General features: G+C 37.1%; 1 protein-coding gene across 3 annotated transcripts in view; it reads right to left on the minus strand.

Annotated features, from left to right (window-relative positions):
* ELOC (elongin C) overlaps window positions 1–25,655 on the minus strand; it is a 39,378-nt gene that overhangs the window by 2,593 nt on the left and 11,130 nt on the right. For all 3 annotated transcript variants that reach the window (XM_036764198.1, XM_036764214.1, XM_036764206.1), the window contains exons 2-3: window positions 8,124–8,180; window positions 5,487–5,630 (exon numbers count right to left, since the gene is read on the minus strand). In XM_036764198.1, coding sequence (XP_036620093.1) covers window positions 5,487–5,630; window positions 8,124–8,127 — 148 coding nt within the window. In that variant the 5' untranslated portion in view covers window positions 8,128–8,180. The remainder of the gene's footprint in view (window positions 1–5,486; window positions 5,631–8,123; window positions 8,181–25,655) is intronic.

Below are 25,655 nucleotides of genomic sequence, written 5' to 3' on the forward strand. Positions count from 1 at the left end.
AAAACAGTGGTTTTATGCTGAAAAATCCTGTGCCTCAATAAAAAAGGCACAGCTAACATAACTGAATCTTCCTTTGATGTTACACCACTACAAATATAAAAATGTACATTAGGGTAGGCTGAATGTGTTTCAAACTAAGGATGTGACCTACAAGTTGTTTTATTTGTTTCTCTGCTAAAAAAAAGTGCCATTAAGATAAAATAATTTGGCTAATAATTCTTGCTGGGTAGATTTTCATTTAAATTATGCTTTATTAATTTCTATTCATATATATTGTTTATTATCTGCTTTCTTACTCATTGTTTCATTTATTTTTCTCAAAAATCTGTGAAAAGTCTGGGAAAGGATGGTGTTATAAGGAAATGGAGGCTTGGAAAGGATATCTCAACATCATCCTCATTTTTTCTTCCTCTGTTCTAGTCCTAGAGGAAAAGGTTGTTCTGCCCAAGTGCAGCCCTTTTAATTTGCATCTTTAATCCCATCTTCCAGGATTTGCCCCTTCCATCCTTTCACTGAGGTCTTCAATCTCTTTAACCACAGACTTATTTTTTGCTACCCATAGATAAGCCTATGTCCCCCACCCTAAAAACAAAATAAAAACTTGACTCTCTGATCCCCTCAAGCTGCTATCCTATCTCTATCCTCCCTTACATAGCCAAACTTCCAGAAAAAGGTCTACATTCGTTGCATCTATTGCCTCACCTCCCACTAATTTCAACATTTTGCAATCTGGCTTCTGATATCACCACAATCGTACTTGAAATGATGTTACCAACAATTCCTTGTTAAATTTAATGGCTTTTTCTCAGTCTTCAGTCTCTGACATGGTTAAACCATTCTCTCCTCCTGCATACTTTCCCCACCTTAATTTTTTGAGACACTGTTGGCTACCTGATCTTCTATCTGCTCCTCTGAAGGATGATCATTCATATCCACCCCCAAGACTTTCCAAGGAGCCCTCTGGGAGCCCTGGATCCAGGTCTCCTTGATTCTGAAACTTTTTAGGGAACCCTGCATTAGCCCCAGATCCAAACCACCCACCTCTTGCTTCTTTCTTTGCCCCAAGGCCTTCTCCAGTGCTCGGGAAACCATTCTGGGGCATCATGTTTAGCCTCTCCCAGGCTACACCTTCCTCTGATCCTGCCTGCTGTGAACTGGCCCTCCTGAGCCTCACAATGCACATCATCACCACTGGTTAAAAGGTTGGACAAAGAAGGGCACAGAGCGATCTCAATTACCTGCCTCCCTGAGTGCACATACTCCCACCTAAGCAAACTAATCTTATCCTCATAATTCTGAACCCTTGGCTGTCATTGTACAAACCCCATTCCCCAACCCAAACTATCCACTGTTTTACTTCCATCTCTCTCAACCCTACCTCCTAAATGTCTCCAACTTCACGAACTTCTTGCCCTGTATTCTCTGGAATGCCTGCTCCAGTTAACAAACTTGTTTTAATCTTAAACCCTTTCCTTTACTACTCTCTTGCTCTCTCCATCTCCAGGCTCCTTCCTGATGACATGACATCACTGGTCACCCTTTCCAGCAACAGCTGTACTTTAATGCATACCCCACCAACTTGCTGGTCATAAAGGGTAGGGATCAGAATGCTTGATGCTCCCCATGACCACTTCTAGGTTTTCTCTCTACAACCATCACTTAGCAACATTTCCTTTTTTTGTGGTGCATTCAATACAAATTTGTCACCCTACCAGGTTGTAGTAGCTGTAACCCATGGACCTTCACAACAATTGCCTTCCTTTTTCACCAAGTTCAGTGCCAAGCTCACAGTCTTTTTCCACTCCAACTCCTGCCCTCATACTAGACCTCAACCTAAGTTCCTAGTTCCTCAATTTACTCATTTCCCATGACCTATTTATCCTCTATACCTGTTACACCCAGTGATACCCTTGATCATACACCTGTGTTCTATTTGCATGTTCATGAACTCCAAAATTCCTTTATTTGATCATCTTTTATCATTTTATCATCACTGCTGCACTGACTACCTCTTCTCCTCCCTTCCCTGTCCTGACCCCTTGTGAGCCAGTTTGATTCTACATTCCATGTCTCCTTATCCTACGCCTCACCATGTTTCAACCTTGGAGTATTCTCACAATACACTGTCTTTGCTCTTATTCATGGACTGCTGAACTGTGTTCAACTAAGTCTTGAAAGAGTGCAGACTACAACCACTAAAAATTTGTTATATGATCTCAAAGGTGATCCCAAATTGCAGAAAAGCAATACTTTCATATGTCCCTAACTGAACTATTTTACTCACCAAACTGGCTATTCCAAACCTTTCCATCTCTCTTCCTGTCTCGCATGACATCTTCTCCCCCATTCTCTCAGCTGAGAACCTTGAACTACATTTAATAAAATACCCATAGATGGCAGGTAGAACCAGGATGAAGATCCAACAAAGGAAACCAAGAAGGAGGGAGAGTTCAATAGGAAAGAAAAGAACCAGGAGAGAGCAATATCAAATATACCTAGAGAAGAGAGAGCATCAAGGAGAAAAGGGTGATGAAGGTGTTAAAAACCACAAAAGTTCAAGAAGGATGAAGACTGAGGAAAGGCCATTAAATTTTACAATAAAGAGATCGTTGCTAACTTTGGAGAGACTGGTTTCAGATGAATGATAAGACTAGAAGCCAAACTGAAGAGCATTTAGAAGAGGACAGGAAGCTGATACATCAATTGCAGACGGCTTTCTCAATAAGCTTAGCCATGAAAAGGATATAGAACAACAGCTAGCAGGGTTGGCTAGATCAAGTGAGTTTTTTTAAGAATAAAGACATTTCCCATTAGAATATGAATTCCTTGAGAGCCAGGGATTGTTTTTCCTTACTTGGTATCACTACTTCTTAGCACAGAGACTGGCATATAGTAAATGCTTAATAAATGGTTAACTGACATACTTATGTGTGTAAGAGCAGGAAAGACAATAGAATAGACAGGGAGAGACTAAAGATTGGTGAGAAAGTGGGTATAATATAGAGGCAATCTGCTGTCAATGGAATGGATGGACTAGGATCAAGAGTACATTGTAGAGGAGATTGCTTCGGCAGAGGAAAGGTGACTTTTTGTGTCAGATGCGTGAAGGAAGAGACAGAAGAAGACATCTCAGTGATGATGAGAAAGAGAAAAAGAGAGATTAAGGTCTTGGCCTCACTTTTTTGGGTAAAGTATGAGGCAAGATCCTCACCTGAGAAAATAGGCAAAGAAGGGATGTTATGGGAGATTTGAAGAGGGTTTGAAGTAGCAGATGACTTGCTACACTGTGGGGCCTTCTGAAAATACATAATAAAACTGTAGTGGAGCCAGTCAGCAAGTACTGTTTCATAATTTTGCACACAAATAGGATCAAAGGCAGTACATGGTAGGAATGGATTTTTTTCTTTTTATCTCCAGCACCTAGCACAGTACCTGGCACAAAGTAAGTGCCTAACGATGGCATCCTGTAACCTTGAGTGGCTCAGTACTAGTGAGAGGAAAAGGGGAAAATTGTTCATATAGTACCTACTATGTGCCAGACACTGTGTAAAGATTATAAATATTTTGTCACTGATCCTCACAACCCTATGAGGTAGGTGTTATTTTTTTTGGGGGGGGGGGGGGAGGCAGGGCAATTGGGGTTAAGTGACTTGCCCAAGGTCACACACCTAGTAAGTATGTCAAGTGTCTGAGGCCGAATTTGAACTCAGGTCCTCCTGACTCCAGGACTGGTGCTCTACTCATTGTGCCACCTAGATGCCCAAGGTAGGTGTTTCTATTATCCTCATTCTACACTTAAGAAAACTAAGGCTAATAGAAGTTAAATGACTTGCCCAGGGTCACACTGGTTTCCTTGCTATTCCTTGTACCTGACAGTCCATCTCTCAACTACATGAGTCCTAAGTGTTCTGAAGGTGAATTTGAACTCAGATATTCCTGACTCCAAGCCCAGTACTCTATCCACTGCGCCACCTAGCAGCCTCTACTAGGAGCTCATCTCTTTCATTTATCTCATCTCCTATGGTTTGAACCTGGAGGTAACAGTCATTAGAGAAGAAAGATGATATGGTCAAATTTGTACTTTAGGAAGGTCACTTTGGTAGCTTAGGGGAGGATAAACTGAAACGCGGAGAAACTTAAGGCAGGGAGCCCAAGCAGCAAGCTATTGCAATAGTCCAGGTGTGATATAATGAGGGCCTGTACCAGGGTGGAGGCAGTATCAAAAAGAAGGGGGCGTATATGAGAGACGGTGTGAAGTGGAATCAACAGTGCTTGGCAACAATTTGGATATAGGAGGTGAAAGATTATGGATGATGACAATTAAATCACTAATCTGGGTGATTAGGAGGATACAAGTTTGACCCCATTATTTTTCTTCTCTAATGACTATTACCTGCAGATTAAAATACAAAATCCTACTTGACTTTTAACTCTCCTCATAGAAGGTCCATTACCAAGCTTACACCAAACTCTCCTTATTCCTGTTTACATATTCTGTGATCCAGTGATACTGGACTCCTTGCTATTCCTGGTAAGCAATATTCCTCTCAACTACATGCATTTTCATTTGCTATTTTCCACACCTGAAAACTACTTCCTCCTCACCTCTATCTCTTGGCCTCCTTCAAGTTTTAGCCAAAACCCCACCTTCTGCAAAAAGCATTTTTCCAGTTCCCCCTTCCCCCTTCTTCCCAATTAATGCTAGTGACTTCTCTCTGAAATGATCTCCAATTTATCCCGTATACATCTGGTTTACACATAGTTGTTTGCATGTTCCCCCCATTTTTTTCTTCCTCAGTACAGTGCCTGGCACATAGCAGGCATTTAATGAATGCTTGCAGCCTTGACATCAACTCCTCCTTAAACCCCTAAATCCAATCAATATTACAGCCAAACCAGCCCATTTGTTATACTTTGGGTCTGGTCTTCCAGCCTCTGCTTTTACCTATGCCTGCAATGCTCTGTCTTTACATTTGTAATACCAAATTCTCCTTCAAGATTCAGTTCTGAGACTACTTCCTAATTAGATATTTTCTGATGCTCTCAATTAACTGGATTTTCTGCGAAACACTCACAAATGCAGTTTAAGTTGTATCCTCTAGTCCCACCACCTGCAGAATGTAAACTCCTGGAGGGCAAGAACCACTTGAATCTTGCTTCCCCAGCACATAGAACACAGTGTCTTGCATATGTCCTATATAAGCATATTAATGCTTAATGAATTAATGAATCTTCCATCTTAAACTTAGGATCAGCATAAATACAATGTTTTCCCCTTTTATTAACTTAAAGAACTTACATTGGATTTTTAAAAAATCCCCAAAAAACAAAAATTCATATTGATGGTAGGAGACACACTTTTAAAAAAAATCAGTATTTTAAAAATTTCACAAATCATCTGACAAAACAAATATGCACAGTACCTCTGTCGATACTAAAAAATTTTTTAAAAACTATCAAGGGCTAATATATATTTCTATACGTACCCGGGCCACTTAACATGGCTTTTATTGTTCCTGATGTTAAAGCATGCTCCCTTTTCACAATAAATTCATGACCATCAGAAGATATCAATTTTACATACATAGCATCTGGGCCCTCACACCCGCCGTATGTTTTCTCTTCTCCATCTAAAATAAAACCAATGACAAATGTCTTTATAATGACACTGTTATTAAACAGAAAGACATGTCATATTTTATTCATTAATGTTTGAAAAATATTAAAACACTACTTGAAATTTGGGGCACAACATCCTAGACATATCTATAGAAATTTTACAAAAAATTTACATAGAAAAGTCTAGCTGTAGATTTATAGTGGGATATTAATACCATTCATTTTAAAAAACTGATATTCTGTTTAAGTTAACTTTTTACAAAGTTTGTTAATGAAATGAACGTAGGTTTTCAAAGGCAAAACTCATATTAAAACAAACTAGTATCTTAAGTGTTGGGTTTTTTTTTTCCACAGAATCAAAAAACTCTGGAAAGAGTTAATACCAATAATCTTGCCTATTTACTTTTAAGTCTCATATATAATTGGGACTCTTAACCTTGTTTTAATACGTAGGTTTGCCGTTGGTCATTTTAAGGTAAATACGGTAACTTCAAAATGATCTATTTTAAACACAAAAAACATTATTTGCACTCTAACTCAGGATGTTATAGATAGAAATTATAAAAGGCACATAAGGGTCTTCCAGAAAAACACTAGATAACTGGTTAATCCCAAGTGGTAGTCAGCACTGGGTTGGTAAAGCCTCTCCAAGTTTGGAACTCCTTGGGTGGCATGTGTGAAGGTACAGCAGGGGTACTTTTTTTATATTCAAGGTTTTATTAGCTGGCATTTTTTTCACTGCACTTATAGAGATTTAACTCCTGAACCTGAACATTATCATTTTCCCTATCATTTTAGGATCACAGATTTAGAATTAGGAAAAAAAAATCTTAAGAGATCATTGAGCCTGCCTCTTCATTTCACAGATGAAGAAACAGGCCCAAAGCAGTTATTGCCCAAGGTCACACTAAGGTCCTATGACTTCAGATCTGGCAGTTTTTCCACTACATCACATTTAACCTTCCAAAAACATAACTTATCCAACATTATTTAATCCTTAAACAAGAGGGAGTGTGGTATAAGAGAAGGTCAGTCCTGAACTCAGGAATACCAAAGTTCATGTCAGCTTCAGACACATACTGGTTGTGTGACCTGGGCAAGTCCAGGGGTGGGGAACCTTTGGCCTCAAGGCCAATGGCCCTGTAGATTCTCAACTGTGGCCCTTTCACAGAAAAAATCCCCTCAATAAAAGGATTTGTTCTGTAAGACTCAGTCAAAAGGCTGAACCCAAGGACCTAGAAGACCACATGTGGCCTTGAGGCTGCAGTTTCCTCTTCCCTGCCTTAACTCCTCAGTGCCTCAGAAAACTCTCTCAAACTACAAGTTGAATCACAGTTGCTGACCTGTATTGGTAGAGGAAGTTTAATTACTGGGAATTACTTAAAACAATGAAATCACAGCTTAGGATGAAAAAAGAAAAACAAAACAACAACAACAAAAGAAAACAAAGCCTCAGACACATTTAATTTTAAATGTGTAAAATACATATTTGTGAAACAGATGGTTGCACCATTACTAATGCATTTGATCATAACGTAGAGTTGAATTTTTCTTGATTTAGCCAGACTTGTTGGAAAATCTGTCTTTAGCACTAAACTCTTGAAAAGAAAAAATAATGATAAAATTACTAGTAATCATTATTTCATGATTAAGTTTACAGAGGACCTAATTTAATTTGTCAAGGGGAAAGTGCTCAAAGTTATGCAGCAATTCTAGACCCTAGAAGAGATCACTGTGGTAGAATGTTTATTTCTAGAGCTAAGAATATTTTGAAAGAAAGTTATTTAAAGTTTTGGTTTAGCCCTAAAACTTAGAATCAGAAAACCTCAGAATTAGAAGAGCCCCATAAGATGAAGAGGCTCTTTCCACAATGTGGAGTAAGCCTTAAAAAAAAAGTGTGTGAAATTCATGGAAGGAAAAACACTGAAAAACCTTAAGTTCTGTTTAAACAAAGGTAAATAGCTATAGTAACTTGAGGCAAACATCCTCATTCAACTATGCTAACAACTATGCTGTTCGGGTCAGGGTACTTAAGAGTTAAGGTTAAAAAAGATGCTTAACTATAGTTGAATCACTTCTTCACTTTTAACAGTAGCCCTTGTTCAAACTCATACATGCCTGAAAAAAATGAACTTTCATTAATCTCTTCCTCTAAAGTTAAAATAATAATAGTTTCCATTTATTTTTAAGCAAATTACTTCAAAAACTTTTAGTAAATGAATTCCAAAAAAAGGCCAATATTTTCCCAATAACATACTGTAAAAATCTTCATTAAAAAGTATGTATCTTGTCAGAAAACAAATGTTAGTTCTCCTTTTTAAAAAAGTGGTTTTTTTTGTTCATTATTCTGCTCACTCTCTTCCTACCTACTTTCGTCTTTAAAGAAAAAATTGAAAGAAAAAGATTATACTCATGCTTTGTAAACCTTGAAGTACTGTATAAATGTGAATTATTATGAGCTATCATTAAGAGTTAAAAAGCTCCATTATCTTTATAAAACTTACCCATTATCTCCTGATGAAATTATATTGTTTCCACAGGAATTTTAACAAAACACCTTCCTGAAAAATCAAAGTTTTAAAGTTAATATCTGAGATCAATATTTCCACAATTACTATTAACAATAATAATAATATTGTGAATTAAAATATCACTAATCCCATGACACACACTTTGGAAATATGAACTACCTAATCCCATTTCTGCATACCAGAAAAGCTACCTTAACGAATCTGACGGGCATTAAAATATTTCATGGCTTCTAGTCAGATGATTGTTAGAGCTGGAAGAATCAGCTAACTAAAATAATTTAAACTAAAAGGTTCGAAATAACTGAACACATCTTTATTAAGCATATACTAAGTACAAAATCCTAGGAATACAAAGGCAGAAAGCCAGACTGTCCCTGCCCCAAAGGAGTTTACATTCTACTTGGTAGAAACAAACATGTACACAGAAAATATATGAATGAATTTTTTCAAAAAAATTATTAAAAGCTTACTAGGTATCTATTAAAAGCTTAGTATGTATCAGAATTGTGTTAAGTGGCAAGGATATAAATAAAACAAGCAAGCTGGTTCTTCCCTTCAAGCAACTTACATTCTAATAAGAGAAGACAATACATAGAAGATGGTGGCCAGGGAGGAATACTTTGGCCAGGAAATCACAGCAATGGGTGAATGCTTTCAAGGAATGATAAATGTTGCCGTGTGTGTGCGCGCATGTGTGTTTGTAGGCAGTGGGGGTGGTACACCCAAAACTATATGACATGAAGATGACCAGGGAAACATAAAGTGATGAGTTTGGATCAGGTTAGAAATGAAGTCTGACCAACCAGAAGATGCCCAACCAGAGATATATTTGGGAATTAAAATTGTAGGAAAATAAACAAAAAAGATTAATACATACATATATATTTAAAATCAACTCTGATGTGGTCAAACAACTTTAAAAAGAAAGAAGGCTTAAAAAGGTAGGTTGAAACTAGGTTGTAAAGGGACCTAAAAGTCAGGCTGAAGAGCTAGTATTTTATGCTAGAGTTATAGGGGATTAATATGGTCTATCTGTGATTTAGTAAGACTGACAGGTGTGTGGAAGAGGAGTGATAAAGGGAGGCACTGTAGTCAGGAAGACTAATTAGGAGGCAATTACAATGATTCAACAGGGGGTGATAAAGACTTGAACTATGGTGATGGCAACTCAAATGTGAGAGATGGGGACTGGTGTGAAATACAGAGATACAATTCTAGAGTAGTTAATACTAGCCATTAAAAAGCCCCATACTGAATACGTATCACAAAACTGGTTGTACCTCTGAAGATCCAACAATAACATCTGGGGGAATAAAGGTCAGAAGCTAAAAACAAAAAACAGCAACAACAAAAACAAACCCTAGACAATTCAGGATGATTAGTTATAATATATATAAATACACACACACTCACTCTTACCACTCCTCCCAATTTGCTCTATTTTTATTCTAGTGGTGGCTGGGAGTGGGAGGAGGAGGAAACAGGAAGAGGACTGGACATCGCTATCATAATATTAAATTTATTTGTATTATGATCTTCAAAGTAAAGATACTATGTAATCAAGCAATTTTGGTAGGGGTTATAACATTTGCCACACATGAAAGGAATAAATCTTTAAAAACACATTTGTAAAAAAAATACAATCTTGAAATATCCTAATTTCAAAGCAAAAATAATTTATTAATTTCTCCCCCGCCCCCCCAATTCACAGTAAGACATCAGGGCCTACATTATCTATTTGTTGTTTTCCTTTGGGATACTACCTACTAAATATTTCTATTTTAAATGAAAGCAATCACTCTACATAGAATTACAGAAAGCTTTTTCTATAGGGTAAATACGTTTCTAGTTTTTACCCACACTAGTTGGCAGAAGGGACCAAGAACATTCCAAGAACATATATTGTGTGTTTGTTCTTCATTCTTCAAGAGGACCATGACATCAGGGGAATGATGACATGACTTGCAGTTAACCTTGATTTGAGTGAGGGAGGAAGGGCTATGCAAGGTCACCAACCTCACTATTCTGCTCCTGAACCATCTGGGTCCAGGGGCCAGTTATTCATCAGGATGACTAGAGATGACCCAGGATGCAATGGGAAACCTTGGCCCTTTTAAGCTAAGGTCTTCAGGTTCTCACTTTGAGTGAAGTAACGCCTATTCAGTGACTAGGCCTCTTTTAAGAGGTGAGTCAAGGGACCGCCCCTTTAATCAGAAAAAAAGAAAAAAAAAATCAAGCAGTGAGGGGAAGACCCTCAGGGTTGCTGGCCAAAAGAGAAGTTACTATATATGTACCAATGGCAAAATAGATAGAATGCTGAGCTTGGAGTACAGTAGATATTTTACCTCAAAGTGACAAACTGAAAAAACCTTAGCTTAAAAGGGCCAGGGTCTCCCATTGCATCTGGGGTCATCTCTAGTTGTCCTGATAAATATCTGGCCACTGGACCCAGATGGCCCTGGAGGAGAAAGTGAGGCTGGTGACTTGCATAGCCCTCCCTCACTCAAATCAAAGTCACCTCTTAAAAGGCCTATTCACTGAATGGGCATTACCTCACCCAAAGTGAGAACTTGAAAAGACCTTAATTTAGAAGGCCCAGTCTTACTCAAGGAAGCTTTGTCAGAAGGAAAAAAGCAGGTTAAAGGAGTAATCTTGCCCATTTCCTGTGAAACTGTCTATATCTATTACACAACCACACATTCCTCCCCATCTCTCACCTTTTGATAATGAATGTTTCAGGGCCAAATGATAAGGGATAAAAGATGGTGATTTCACTGATATAGGAACTCCCAGAAGGAGGAACTCCTTCTAGCAGGTTGATACCTTCTTGCGACTTATAGTCTTAAATGACCTGGCTAGGGTTACGCAGTAGAAGTACATGTCAGAAGCAAAACTGGAAGCCAAGTCTTCCTAACTTTGAGGACAAAGGGGCCCTCTATCCACTATACCACCGATTAATATGTTTAGTGCAGAGTTTATATTTTGTCAAATCAAGAAAAAATAAAACAATCTTGTTCCTATGTCAATCAATAATCCTTCATTAGTAGCTTACTACATGTCAAGTAATAGGTGCTGGAAATACAAAGACAAAAGTGAAACAGTTCTTGCCCCTCAATGAGACTACCTTCAATTGGGGAGACAATATGTACATATAAATGCTAAAAAAGTCTTCTGGCACACTCTCAGCAAGACAGTTCTCATGCAATACAATTCTCAAGTCTTTCCCTTGACCTCAAAGGAAGCAGGAAGATTTCAATTCTCTGCTTTAAGAGTGAAGTGTAAATAAACCATTGAAGAAGACAATGTTAGAGTTGGAAAGGACTGTGGAGAGAAAGGAAAAGCATTAAAGTTATGTGGCAAGCATTGTGCTAAGTACAGGGGATATGGGTACAAATGCAACACTGTCTCTGACCTGAAGTAGCTTATGTTCCAGTAGGGGTAGACAACACATACAAGAAAATGGTGGCCAGGGAAAGGAAAATCCAATCTCATTCTTGATTTAACTAACTTGCCCAAAGTCACGCATCAAGTGGAGGAGAAACTCAAACTAGAACCTGTATCTGAATATTAAGCAAATAAGTTCAGAGTACTTTTTAAAAAGCTTTATTGCTGGAGAGTAAGAAGATAGCGGCTGGAAAGCAGGGATTTGCATGAGCTCCCCACCCAGGTCCCTCCAAAAAACCTACAGAAAATGGCTCTGAACAAATTCTAGAGCTGCAGAATCCATGGAATAGCAGAGAGAAGCAGGGCTCCAGCCCAGGACAGCCTGGATGGTTGCTGGGTAAGGTCTATCGGGCAAAGAGCAGAACCCAGTGTGGGCGGCGGCAAGACCAACCAGACAGGGAGCCAGGCGGAGCGGGCCCTAGTGCCCTAGCGCCCTGAATCAGTGAGCTGCAGCAGTTACCAGACTTCTCAACCCACAAACACCAAAGACAACAGAGAAGCTCAGTGGGAAAAGCTGAGGGAGTGGAAGGAGTGGTTTGGCCACGGCCCGGGGGCAGCAGAGTTGGGGCAGCTACTGCTGCTGTTGCTTCCCGCCCCAGGCCCACCTGGTGGGAGGAATTAAGTGGCATCAGAGCAGGAGTGCACAGCCTGCTGAACATCTAAGCCCAGTCCGGGTTGGGGGTTCTTGGGGAAGGAGGAGTGCTGGTGTGGAAGAGCTGGCGCATCCCCCCCAAACGTGGAACATAGAACTCTTTAGTCTACAAGCAGTCATACCCCGATGAAAAACTCAAGGGTCAAGTTAACTGGTTGGGAGTATAGCCAGGCAGCAAAAACACACCCAGATTCAGTCTCAGACTTTGGATTCTTTCTTTGGTGACAAAGAAGACCAAAACACACAGCCTAAAGAAGTCAATAAAGTGGAAGAGCCTACACCAAAAGCCTCCAAGAAAAACATGAACTGGTCCCAGGCCATGGAAGAGCTCAAAAAGGATTTGGAAAAGCAAGTTAGAGAAGTAGAGGAAAAATTGGGAAGAGAAATGAGAAGGATGCGAGAAAACCATGAAAAACAAGTCAATGACTTGCTAAAGGAGACACAAAAAAATACTGAAAAATACACTGAAGAAAACAACACCTTAAAAAACAGACTAACTCAAATGACAAAAGAGCTCCAAAAAGCCAATGAGGAGAAGAACGCCTTGAAAGGCAGAATTAGCCAAATGGGAAAAGGAGGTCCAACGGACCACAGAAGAAAATACTACCTTAAAAATTAGATTGGAGCAAGTGGAAGCTAGTGACTTGATGAGAAATCAAGATATTATAAAACAGAACCAAAGGAATGAAAAAATGGAAGACAATGTGAAATATCTCCTTGGAAAAACCACTGACCTGCAAAATAGATCCAGGAGAGATAATTTAAAAATTATTGGACTACCTGAAAGCCATGATCAAAAAAAGAGCCTAGATATCATCTTTTAAGAAATTATCAAGGAGAACTGCCCTGATATTCTAGAGCCACAGGGCAAAATAGAAATTGAAAGAATCCACCAATCGCCTCCTCAAATAGATCCCAAAAAGAAATCTCCTAGGAATATTGTCGCCAAATTCCAGAGCTCCCAGATCGAGGAGAAAATCCTGCAAGCAGCCAGAAAGAAACAATTTGAGTATTGTGGAAACACAATCAGAATAACCCAAGATCTGGCAGCTTCTACATTAAGAGATCAAAGGGCTTGGAATATGATATTCCGGAGGTCAATGGAGCTAGGATTAAAACCTAGAATCACCTACCCAGCAAAACTGAGTATCAAGCTCCAAGGCAAAATATGGACTTTCAAGCTTTCTCAGTGAAAAGACCAGAGCTGAATAGAAAATTTGACTTTCAAACACAAGAATCAAGAGAAGCATGAAAAGGTAAACAAGAAAGAGAAATCATGAGGGACTTACTAAAGTTGAACTGTTTTGTTTACATTCCTACATAGAAAGATGATGTGTATGATTCATGAGACCTCAATATCATAGTAGCTGAAAGGAATATGCATATATATGTTTATGTATGTATGTATGTATATATATATATGTGAATGTGCATGTATGTATATTTGTATGTGTGTGTGTATATATATGAGAGAGAGAGAGAACACAGGGTGAGCTGAAGATGAAGGGAAGATCTAAAAGAAATAAAATCAAATTAAGGGATGAGAGAGGAACACACTGAGAGAGGGAGACAGGGAGAGATAGAATGGGGTGGATTATCTCGCATAAAGGTGGCAAGAGGAAGCAGTTCTGTGGGAGGAGGGGAGAGGGCAGGTGAGCGGGGAATGAGTGAATCTTGCTCTCATCAAATTTGGCCTGAGGAGGGAATACCATGCATACTTAATTGGGTATCTTACCCCACAGGAAAGAAGAGGGAAGAAGATAAAAAAAGGGGGGGATGATGAAGGGGGGGATGATGGAGGGGAGGGCAGATGGGGGTAGAAGTAATCAAAAACAAACACTCTGGAAAGGGGACAGGGTCAAGGGAGAAAATTCAATAAAGGGGGATGGGTTGGGAAGGAGCAAAATATAGTTAGTCTTTCACAACATGAGTATTGTGGAAGGGTTATACATAATGATACACATGTGGCCTATGTTGAATTGCTTGACTTCTTAGGGAGGGTGGGTGGGAAGGGAAGAGGGGAGAGAATTTGGAACTCAAAGTTTTAAAAACAGATGTTCAAAAACAAAAAAAAAAAGTTTTTGCATGCAACTAGAAAATAAGATACACAGGCAATGGGGCGTAGAAATTTATCTTGCCCTACAAGAAAGGAAGGGAAAAGGGGAGGGGAGTGGGGAGACAGAAGGGAGGACTGAATGGGGAACAGGGCAACCAGAATATACGTCATCTTGGAGTGGGGGGGGGGGGGAGGGTAGAAATGGAGAGAAAATTTGTAACTCAAACTCTTGTGAAAATCAATGCTGAAAACTAAATATGTTAAATAAATTTAAAAAAAAAGGATGAGGAAGAATTTAGCTTGGCGAGGTTGTGTGTATACTGTTCGTAGATAGTATCATCTTGAATGTATCAATTCCTTGATAGCCCTATAGAAACTTCTTAACAAGATTCATGGGCAAATGTTAGTTCATCTACCTAGTGAATGAAGAATGCATACTGGTCCCATGACAGGAAGCTAAATGGGCACTGGTATAAATCTTGATCATATGCTACAGAGGGAAAATAAATGAGAATCTAGTACTGACAGGAAGAAAAAGGAATTTATTGCATTTGGTAAAGTATAGCTTTGTCAATAATCCAAAGCTGCTTCCTGACACAAAAACCTATTTTCCCAGTGATGTTATAAAGCTAGAACTCATAGAATACCATGTTCTCAGAAGACTCAAAATCACTGGTAACCTGAAGGACAATGGAAAGCCAGAGTAGGTAAAATGCAAAGAATGCTGAATTCTGAGCAGAAATCCTGCATCAAAATCCTAGTTCTGTCACTTATTACTTGATCTCTCTTGAGTTTCATCTCTCTCAAGGTGCTATACTAGATGACGTCTTAAGTACTCTCTTTCTTTATATCTATGATGGTATCTGGAGTAATTCCTTCGCGTAAAAACTAAGTTATACTTAACATAGCTAGTAACCAAATCACACCTTGGAAAACACCTTATGACAGCAGTTGTTTCTCTGCAGTTAATAACAGAATTGGTGATTGATGTTAAAATACATTGAGAGAATAGAACTAAACCAAAATTTTAATAGTTACAAATTCTAGGAGCCTAAAAAGTAGTTAAAATTAGAATGTTTGAAAAATGTTTAAGTTCAAATTCAAGCTTTTTCCTCTATATAAAAAGGATAAAATACAAGTTATATAAACGAAGTAGAATGGTTCTGAAGTCACAAGACTTCGTTTCAAGTGTCCATTCTGCCATTTATGAATTTAACCTCTCTAAGCTTTAATTTCTTTATCTGAAAACCAGGCTATGTCTAAGATCTACTTCAAAAGTTGTTGGTGAGGATCAAATGAGAATACGTACGGAAAATGTATCATAAAAACTTTCTTTAATAAATAAAACATTTATTTCCTATACACAGAGAATAGTGCTAGCTCTGGATGAATATAAAATTCCTTAAGACTGGAATCCTGAGGCACTTATCTATGAGGGGGAGATACATGTATATAAGTAAATATCCTACCAGGTAGAGTCTAATAAGAGCAAAGGAGAAACAAAGTGCTTAGATATGCAGGCAGACCCATATGTACACAAACACTTATACCTACCTACATAGATATGATAGCCATTATGAAAAGTTGTACATGCTAATATGAGGCTGTCAGTTTTGTATTTTGGGTCCAGAGAGCCTGAGCTCCATTCCCTGGAATATCTAGAACATGGCTATAAAAATATAAAATGGATGGCTATCCTCCTGTCTAATTTCTCACTGTGCTTAACAATGTGAATAACTTAGAGGAGAAAAGTAGATTCCATCATTAAATAAACAATTGGGTTGTTTTCTAGATGACTAAGAATATGAGGAATTTAAGATCATTTAAAAATTAATAAAAATAACAAAAGCTTCAGCAACAGAATATAAACAACATTTAAAGTACATGGATTTTTAAAAAAAGACATCAGAAGAAGCATTATAGGTAATTTATTGCATTGCCTTTAATATTAGGAAGTTATTAAGGAAGGTCAGAATCTACTTGAAGGGAAGAGAAGAATTTTCTGTTATCTAGCTCCCGAAAAGAAATGCTGTAACTCTACTGAACCCTGGAAGAACAATTTAAAATTTTAACAAATTTCTCAAATTAATAGTTCCCCTTACTTAGGAATTCACAAGTGGAGTTTCTTTCTCATTAGATTCATGCCTAGAAATTTCTGAGTTTCCTGAGAGTGAAATACACATTTTTTTTTATCATGACCAATATATGGACTTGTTTTATTTTACATTGAAGGTTTTGTTTTTCAAATGTATATATATGAGAAAGTGATAGCGATGCAAAAAGGAAAAAAGAAAAAAGTCATTGTAGTATTTAAAAAGACAGCAAAGAAGTTAACAGAAAGGAAGCTAAGGAGGAGATACAGGAAAGTTTTCAAACTAACACGTCAAATTTATTATATTCTTTAAAAAATCCAAAGTGTACTACTGAGACCATGGTTTCGTGTATAATCTTTTTTTCTTTTGTGAATATGGAAATGCTCATTCTTGTTGTCAAATTTTGAATTCCCTTCCCCCTCTCTTACATTTTAAAAAGAAGCTACCCGTGGAATTCCAATCTCCCCAACTATATTTTAAGTCTCCAGCAGGCAAAACAACTTTGTATCCCCCTATGGCCTAATGTTGAGTCCAGTAATAGTTACTTATGAGTTTCAAGCAAAGTTCCTACTTCTAGAAGATGTTATTCTAAACTTGATGGCCACCTAATGGTAAAATGGAGGACATACCAAGATACTTTCCAATGTCTCTCACACTGAAATGTAGATATATGCAAACTTTAGAGCTTCCAGAGAATGGAGTTAATGTTATAATTTTTAATCCAATAAACATCTACCATCTTTGTGGGGTCTTTCTTTTGGTACATTGTCTTCACTAGATTAAATATATTAATTACCACTACTCCCCTCTGCCCCCCAACAAAAATCTAGCCAGGCTGAGCCATTTTCCAAGCTCCATATCCCAAGATATAAATATATGTGTGTATATGTATACATGTATATATACATACACACACACTTATGTGTGTGTGTGTGTGTGTGTATATGGAAATACAGTTTTTAACAGCACTTTCAAACAACAAACATTTAGTAAGCACCTACTATGTGCCACACCCTATATATACTAGATGCTAGGGATACAAAGACAAAAGGAAATATTCCCTTTCCCATGGATCTTTGAGAAAAGATATACGCATATAAATAAAAAGTATATGCTTTACAAGGTAAATAGAGTAATTTCAGAAGGGAAGGGGGGAGAAGATTGAGAAAATGGAAAATTGAGAAAGGCCTAATGTAGGAACAGATGGCACTTTATTTAGCTGAGCTTTGAATAGAGCTTGAAATGTCAAGAGGTATGCACATCTCTTGTCAGTTTGGTTAACATGACAAAACAGGAAAATCATAAGTGCTACAGAGGATGTGGGAAAATTGGAACATTGTTACATTGTTGGTGGAGTTGTGAAGTGATCCAGCCATTCTGGAGAGCAATTTGGAATTATGCCCAAAGGGCTATAAAAATGTGTAGACCGTTTGACTTAGAAATATCATTCCTCGGGCTGCATCTCAAAGAGATCACACAAATGGGAAATGGACCAGTATGTACAAAAATATTTATAGCAGCTCTTTTTGTGGTGGCAAAGAACTGGAAATCAAGGGGATGCCCATCAATTGGGGAATGGCTAAACACATTGTGGTATGTGAATGTATGGAATACTATTATGCTATAAGAAATGAGGAGCAGCCAAACTTCATCATAACCTGGAAAGACTTATATGAACCAATGCTGAGTGGGGAGCAGAACCAGGAGTACATTATACACAATTACAGGCACACGCTATCTGTAAAGACTAACTTTGATAGACTTGGCTCTTCTCATCAATGCAAGGTTCAAAGACAGCTCCAAAAGACTCATAATGGAAAAAGCTATGCACATCCAGAGAAGTTATAATTCTTCTCTACGACTTGACTATTATGTAAATAAGCTTAATGTGAAGGTATATGCAGAACCTATATTGATAGTTTACATGCCATCGTTGGAGGGGAAGGGGAGGAGAGGGAGAGAAAATTTGGAACTCAGGAACTTGTGGAATTGAGTGTTGTAAACTAAAAATAAAAAATAAAGAAAAAAAGAAATGTTAAGAGGTATGAATGAAGAGTGAATGCCTTCTAGACATAGGAACTAGCCTGGGCAAAAAGTTCCAGAGACCAAAGATGGAATGTGTATATGTATATACGTGTGTGTATAAATAAAAAATAATAAGCAGGCTAGTTTGGTTAGGGAGCAGGTACATCAGAGGAGTAGTGTGAAATCAGCCTAGAAATACTGGAGTCAGATTGTGAAGGGCTTTAAATGTTAAACAGAAGAGGTTTTAGATTACCCTACAGGCAAAAGGAAGCCACTGCAGCCTCCTGAATAGAGAGTTCCACAGCCAGAACTACGTTATGGGAATATTATTTTGGCAGCTGAGTGGAGAGTGGATTAGAGAGAGAGAGACTTGGGTACACAGACCAATTAAGTTACTGAAATAGTCCAAGTGAAATGTGATATAATGCCTTGAACTAGGGGTGGTGGCAGTATTAGTAGGGACGGACTTTGAATTGGATGGAAGTGGAGAGGAAGAGTTAGCAAGACCCAGCAACCTGTTTTGGTAATGGAGAGAGAAGAGCTGAGGAAGACTAAAATAAGATCCCTCTTTTGCCTTACTCAAATTCTGAGTTGAAGGACCTAAATTCACAGAATCGAAATGGTCCTTTTCATCAACCATCTAATCCAGTTGTTCTGAAATCGGGGTATATGAACTTGTTTAATAATATTTGGTAACTATTTCAATATAATAGGCTTCCATTATAATCCTATGTATTTTGTTTTATACATTTAAATAGATTATTCTGAGAATAGGCTTTGCCAGACTGGCAAAGGGTTGCATGACACAAAAAAGGTTAAGAATCTTATCTAGTCTAATCAATGCCTCCAAAAGAATCTCTTCTACAACATACCTGACAAATGGCCATCCAATAAGAAACACATTCCACTTTGATTAGAATCTTGGTTCTGCATAGAATCTGTGTAATTCTAGGCAAGTCACTTAACTTGGGCTTCAGTTCTCATCTATAAAATGAGGACACTGGACTAAATGACCATTAAGATCTCTTGCAAGGCTAAATCTGATTCAAATCTTAACTCCTACTCTGTCCCCACATCATTGTAAATAAGTCTCTTTACAGAATATTTTTTCCATTTTTTGAATTTCTAGGTTAGTACGCCTTAAGTGCTTAAAACAAGTTTGAGGAATTGAAATGTTTTTTCGAGATTTCTAAAAGTAACCACTTTTTTGTTAATTAAGTAGCACTGGAGTTAAATTGGCAACACTTTTCGGTCTCACAATTCGGCACCTTTTATAGGAATCAAAGGGAAACTTACATAAGGATAATGTTCCTCTAATAGTTTTGGAATTTTTCTATGTAGATTAGAATTTTCCATTTCAGTGACCTGTAAATTATTTTGCTACATAGATGGTATCCAGGTTAGTAGAAGCTTGCAGTTAAATTACTCTTTTAAAAAAGACTTATAATAACTATCCTTAACTTATATTTTTGGTAGATCTACCTTAAAAACAAAACAAAACAAAACAAATGTTCTAAAGTAGCACGCTGTTGATATAAGGGAACTTCCTCTGGTAAAAAGTTGGACAGATGCTTTCTCTCTGATTCCCAACCATCTCTATGTTAGTTTAGTTGGTCCAAGAGTTTTCTTATTCTTAGAACCTAAACATTATCTTTAAAAAAAAATTGCTCAACTTGTGAACAAGACACAGGCGTACACATTTCCCATTCCTTAAAGAAAAAAAATACTGTATATGCTCCATTAGAGTACTAAATATGCATCTAGCTGGTAACTTCTTGAAGCAGATTCTGTTGGGATTATATAGATCTTTAATGTCGTTTTCAAATGTTACAGGCCAAAAATGTCTTAAATAGAAAAAGAAAAACTATCTTAAAGAACATTATTTTTTAAAAGTTATCTATGCAATCCCCTAACTACTCTCAGCTTAACTTTCTTAGGTAGGTTTAACATATTAATTAAGAATATATAAATTTACCGTACGTGATACTTTATGTGGTCAGCTTGGACCTTATGCTACCACACCAATCAGAAATCATGAACTTTCATTTTTAAAATCCAGAATTAAAGTACTCTTGGCCAGGATTAGCTATCTGATCATTTTAAAAACTGTGGTAGTTGTAGTGTTGGTGTCCAATGTGGAAGTCTGTATATGTGTGGTAGCAAGGTGGGTAAGAGCCCTGAAGTTTGTGTATTAGACCTTCAATTTTTTACCAAGTGAATAACAAGTGCCCTTAAGCACACATTTTATCCTGCCAAAGTCTGAAATTTAATAATGATATAGTGGAACCAATTGTTTAAAATTAAATTTTCCTCCACCACTGGACCCTTATACATGAGGGGTAAAATTGTGTACTAGACTCGTTTCTTTCCCAAACCCAATTTCTAATTTTTATAGAATTACCTGACAACTGACAGTGGTATTTAATTTTATTATAAATGGGTGGATTTGACTGCAGACATTTCTTTTAGTACTGAAAGTATTGGGTATGGAAAGAAAACTTAAGGCAAGCTTCTTTGAAAACTGAATACACTAATAATTTTGTTGGCTTTTAGTACACTAGATAACCTCTGTAAGCTACTGCTCAAAGCCTAATTTAACCTGAAAATAATAATATTTGTATTGTCTTAGTATAGTAATCTTCAAGATCAGTTTCTTTTTAGGAATGTTACTTCAGGAACTCTTAACTACAGACAAAAACTTTTAATCTACTAGGGGGAGGGGGTGTGTGTGAATCCTTGCTTATTACCGGCAATTACCCTTCTTAATTCCTGTGGTTTGTTTCAATCTTTTAAAAAAGGGGCAGGTACACATGTTAGAGAGTTCTTGGAAATGAAAGGGTTTATACCTTTCTAGTTATGGAAAAGTTATTTTCTAAATTTTAACTGTTACTCATTAGCAGAAGAATACATGAAACATAGTAATTTGTCATTGGAAAATAATGTGGTGACAGCACTCACTTTGCTGCGTTTATTTTTAGGAGACTATATTACCGGTATATGCTACCTATGAGAATCTTTATTCTGTGAACCTAATCGCATAGTTTTTTCCAACTCACATGTCAGGCAATTTTCTAATGCCTTTTGTTGCTTAGTTCTATGAATTCACAGCATTGTTAATTATATTCTAAACCATTTTCAAAAGCACATGCTTGCCTAAATTCAGTCTTTTATTTCATAATTTAATAAAAATATTGCCCTGATGGTATGACTAACAGAAATTATTATACCAGTTGATAAAGTATTAAAAAGGAAAATAAGCTTCTTTTCTTGAGTTTGTAACTTTTTTGAGTGGCATCTACGTCAACATTATTGTAAATTTTAGTTTTGGGGATCCTTGAGCATTTTTTGAGGTGAAATTAAATAAAATAGTGATAGACCTTACGCAGTTTAGAAACTTGGTAATGCAAAATATTTTATTTTGGCATTTAGCATTGTGATATATCCAATAGTCATATATTATTGCTGGGCATATATGAAATACTGTGCCATATTTTTAAACTTTGGATATAATTTTGAGTATGAAAAAAATTCTTTATTAAATTTCTTCAGTAACACTGTGGTCTAAGTGAAAATTTAAGAGATTCACAATAATCCTTGTAGCCAAAGTAACTAAATTTGCACCACTTGTGTGTATGATAAATCACAAAACTTGTACAATTCTGCCACAACTATACAACACCTTTGATTCTGAAAATGATACTGTATTTGCTGTTGCTTCTGCTTTATTCTATAAAAACTGAAAGTAAATGTTTCTGCAGTAAAAAAAAAAAAGTAAAGTAGCATGTGGGGTGGGGAATCTACTTTTTAAAAAAATGAGGATTGGAACTATTTTGACTTCAGGGAACAGGCTAAATGCAGAGGGGGGGGGAAGTCATTTATTATGTAATAAAGAAAAAGCAAACACATATCAAGCTTTTGTTTCCAAGGTCAAAATTGGGGTATTATTCCAACTTTTTCTGAAACAGTCCAGTTTTGCTAAAATAATAAATGTAATTGAACTGCATGTAATTCAATTCAGTACATATTGTTTGCTGGGCTAGTCTCTTATTAATCATCTTTTAGCTATTTATAAATCTTGTAAACTGCTAGAAATAAATCCTAAATCTTTCAGGTAATCAAGTTGCAAAAAAAAAAAACAAAACAACAAACCACCTCCGATTTAAAGTATTCTATTTATATGTATATGTATAGGCAACGTGGATGTATGTATATATTGAGTCATTTCCTAACTGATAAATGGTCAGAGGACATGAATAGGTAGTTCTTCAATGAAGAAATCAAAACTACATATGTGTATATATATATATATATATATATATATACACACACACACATGAAAAAATGCTCTAAATCATTATTGATGAGAGAAATGCAAATTAATACAACTTTGAAATATTATGGTGTATGTATCAGATTGGTTAAAATGATAGCTTGTGGCATATGCTTGTGATGGAATACCACTGCACTTAAGAAATGATAAGCTGATTGATTTTAGAAAAACACAGAAAGACTTGGACTTGTGAAGGAAGATGCTATCCACCTCCAGAGAAAGAACTCATAATTAGAAGTATGTACAGTATGGTTTTACATATACGTATATGTGTGTATATATACTTGTGTTTAATTGTAGCCTTCTAAGGTGAAGTAAGTGCACAGCAGAGAGAAAAAAGTTCAAATTTGGCCTATTCACTTAAACTTTAGAATTTGAAAAAAAAAATCACTAGTGACCATCAATGCCTTTTAATTTCATCACACCACACAAAAGTACTTATATCTTCATAACTCTTAAAATATCAATTCATATGCTTTCAACAGTGTAGTTTGTGCAAATGAGCAGTGAATAAAGCAATTTTGAAACTGTTTATATTTGCATCAGCATATGCAAATTTGTCGACCACATTTACCTTCCAAATGATGCTTTGACTAGGTTAATAAAATTATTTTACTTTTCCTGAGCACATAATAGCTAAGAGAGCCTGTGAGTAAAGTCACCAATGGAAACCAATGTCTGATTATAATAATACATTTAATCCATCTGCTTTTAAAGTCACCAATGGAAACCAATGTCTGATTATAATAATACATTTAATCCATCTGCTTTTTCATGCAGTAGGTATGACTAATTTTTAAAAAAACAGATTCCTTTCCATTGTATGGGTAGTTATATAGACTAGGTATAAGCAAGAAAAGGAGGAGGAAACGGCAAGAGGTGAGACAGAGATGTTAACGAGGAAAGGAAGGTAGAAATATGCTTACTCAACTTTTTGAGTTAGTCATACATTTCAATGGATCTTTGATGGAGAAGGGATAAGTAACACTTTTCATTCCTGTCAAATGCCTTCCTCCAGCACTAACAAGCTGAGTGACCATGGGCAAGACTCTCTGTGCTTTCCTTATCTGTAAAACGGGAATTAATTCTGTATTATATATTATACTATGTTGGTGGGTGGCTCAAATGAGCAAATATAAAGAGCTTTACAATCTCTGAAGAATGATATCAATGTCACTTATTATTGAGCTGCAGTGAGTTCATGGAAAATCTACCCAATAGCTCTGAACATTTCTTGAGTACCAATGCAGTACTCACATTATCCATGTAACCCCTTGCTCTTACTATATAACCAGACTACATATTTTTACAATTAGTTCCTAGATGATAAGCTTACACTACAAGGATATCATACTTTAGCCTATTTGCAACTCTCCACTGTCTCAGGGTGCCTCAGAATCTATAGTGTTCCCGGACTGCTACAGGAGAAGCTAAAATAAATGCAAGCTATTATTAAGAGTATCTAGCTGATCACTATGGTTGAATTGACTAAAATATCATTTTGAAATTGGCCACCATTCACAGATCTGCTGATGGCTCTCATTAAACCTTTGGGGAAAAAACTATAGCTCAGCACATCATAGCACACTGCCTCCCCCCCCCGGCCCCCGGCCCCAACCACACTCCCACCCCAGCCCAGCATTATCATCTATGAAGCAGTTCCAAAGGAAATCAAACTCTCTGGTACACCCACCTGTTACTGATCATATTCAGAAACCCAATAGACTGGGGTTACTGATGATGGAGTTCTCAAAGTACTGGTCATACAGTGAATAATTGGTAGAGATATATAAAAGATGCCAATGATGAAGAGGTTCTCTGTTACTACACATCCCTTCAACTAACTAGAATGTTCCTCTTCCCATTACAGTAACATAGCTTTTCCTGGTAATCTTTAGTGTAACAAGTTAACAATCCATAGTGATAAACACTACACAATATCAGGGAATTCAGAAAACTAAGGAGTATCCTATAATTCCTGATCAACAGGTCAAAGCCATCAGTTGTGTAGATTTTGAACTGTCTCCTAAATACAAAGAAGTTTTAAACAGTGGTTAATATTCTAAGTCTGGGATGAAGGGTAAACAAATTCATTTATCTATTAATTCAATAACTACCAAGCACCAATGATGGCAAGGCATTTAAGTTAGGTGCTATGAGAGATACAGGGCACAATCCCTGACTGTAAGAAGCTTATAGTAAGTAGTGTTAGACTGAAAGCATAATTACACAAGCTAGGGAACACTAGGGACAGCTTTCATGAAGGTATCTCAAGTTGGACCTTGAAAGATGCCAAGCACGGATGGGAAAGAGGAATTTCAGGTCTAGGGTACATTGTGGGCAAAAAGAAGAAAGGAAAGAGATGGAAAGGCAGGATGGTCATCAATGTGTGATTAAGTATAGTTTCGGTAACATTATTTGCTAAATGAAAAAATGTGACTTAAGTTCACAAAATATATTGCTTTTGCAAAATCTTATTCAAATTGTGGTTCTTTCCCCTTGAAATTAGAAGTGTTCTGAGAAATCTAGGAAAATCTAGAATGTGTGACCACAGGTATAGCACCTCACACTGTAATATTTATTTCCTTCCCTGAATTTTACAATTATACTATCTTATCTTAGTTTCCCTTTTACCTCTGTAGTCCGTCTCTCTCCTTCCTCTCTTCCCAGAGATGTGATCATTCTATGAACACCAGTCATGGGGGGGTGGGTGTGGGGTGTGTGTGTTGTGTCTCCCTCTCCTCCTCCCTTACAGATTTCATACAAACTCGGGTTCTACTACACTTTTATGTTAACTTCCAAATTTGTAACTCTGACCTTAACTTTCCTCAAGTTCCAGTCCAGAATTACCCCAAGTGCTGAACAATTTGGATGCTCCATTATCACTTAACCTCTTTGGGATTTA

The sequence above is a fragment of the Trichosurus vulpecula genome, chromosome 1 (genome assembly GCF_011100635.1).
Source record: "Trichosurus vulpecula isolate mTriVul1 chromosome 1, mTriVul1.pri, whole genome shotgun sequence".
Taxonomy (NCBI): Eukaryota; Metazoa; Chordata; class Mammalia; order Diprotodontia; family Phalangeridae; genus Trichosurus; species Trichosurus vulpecula.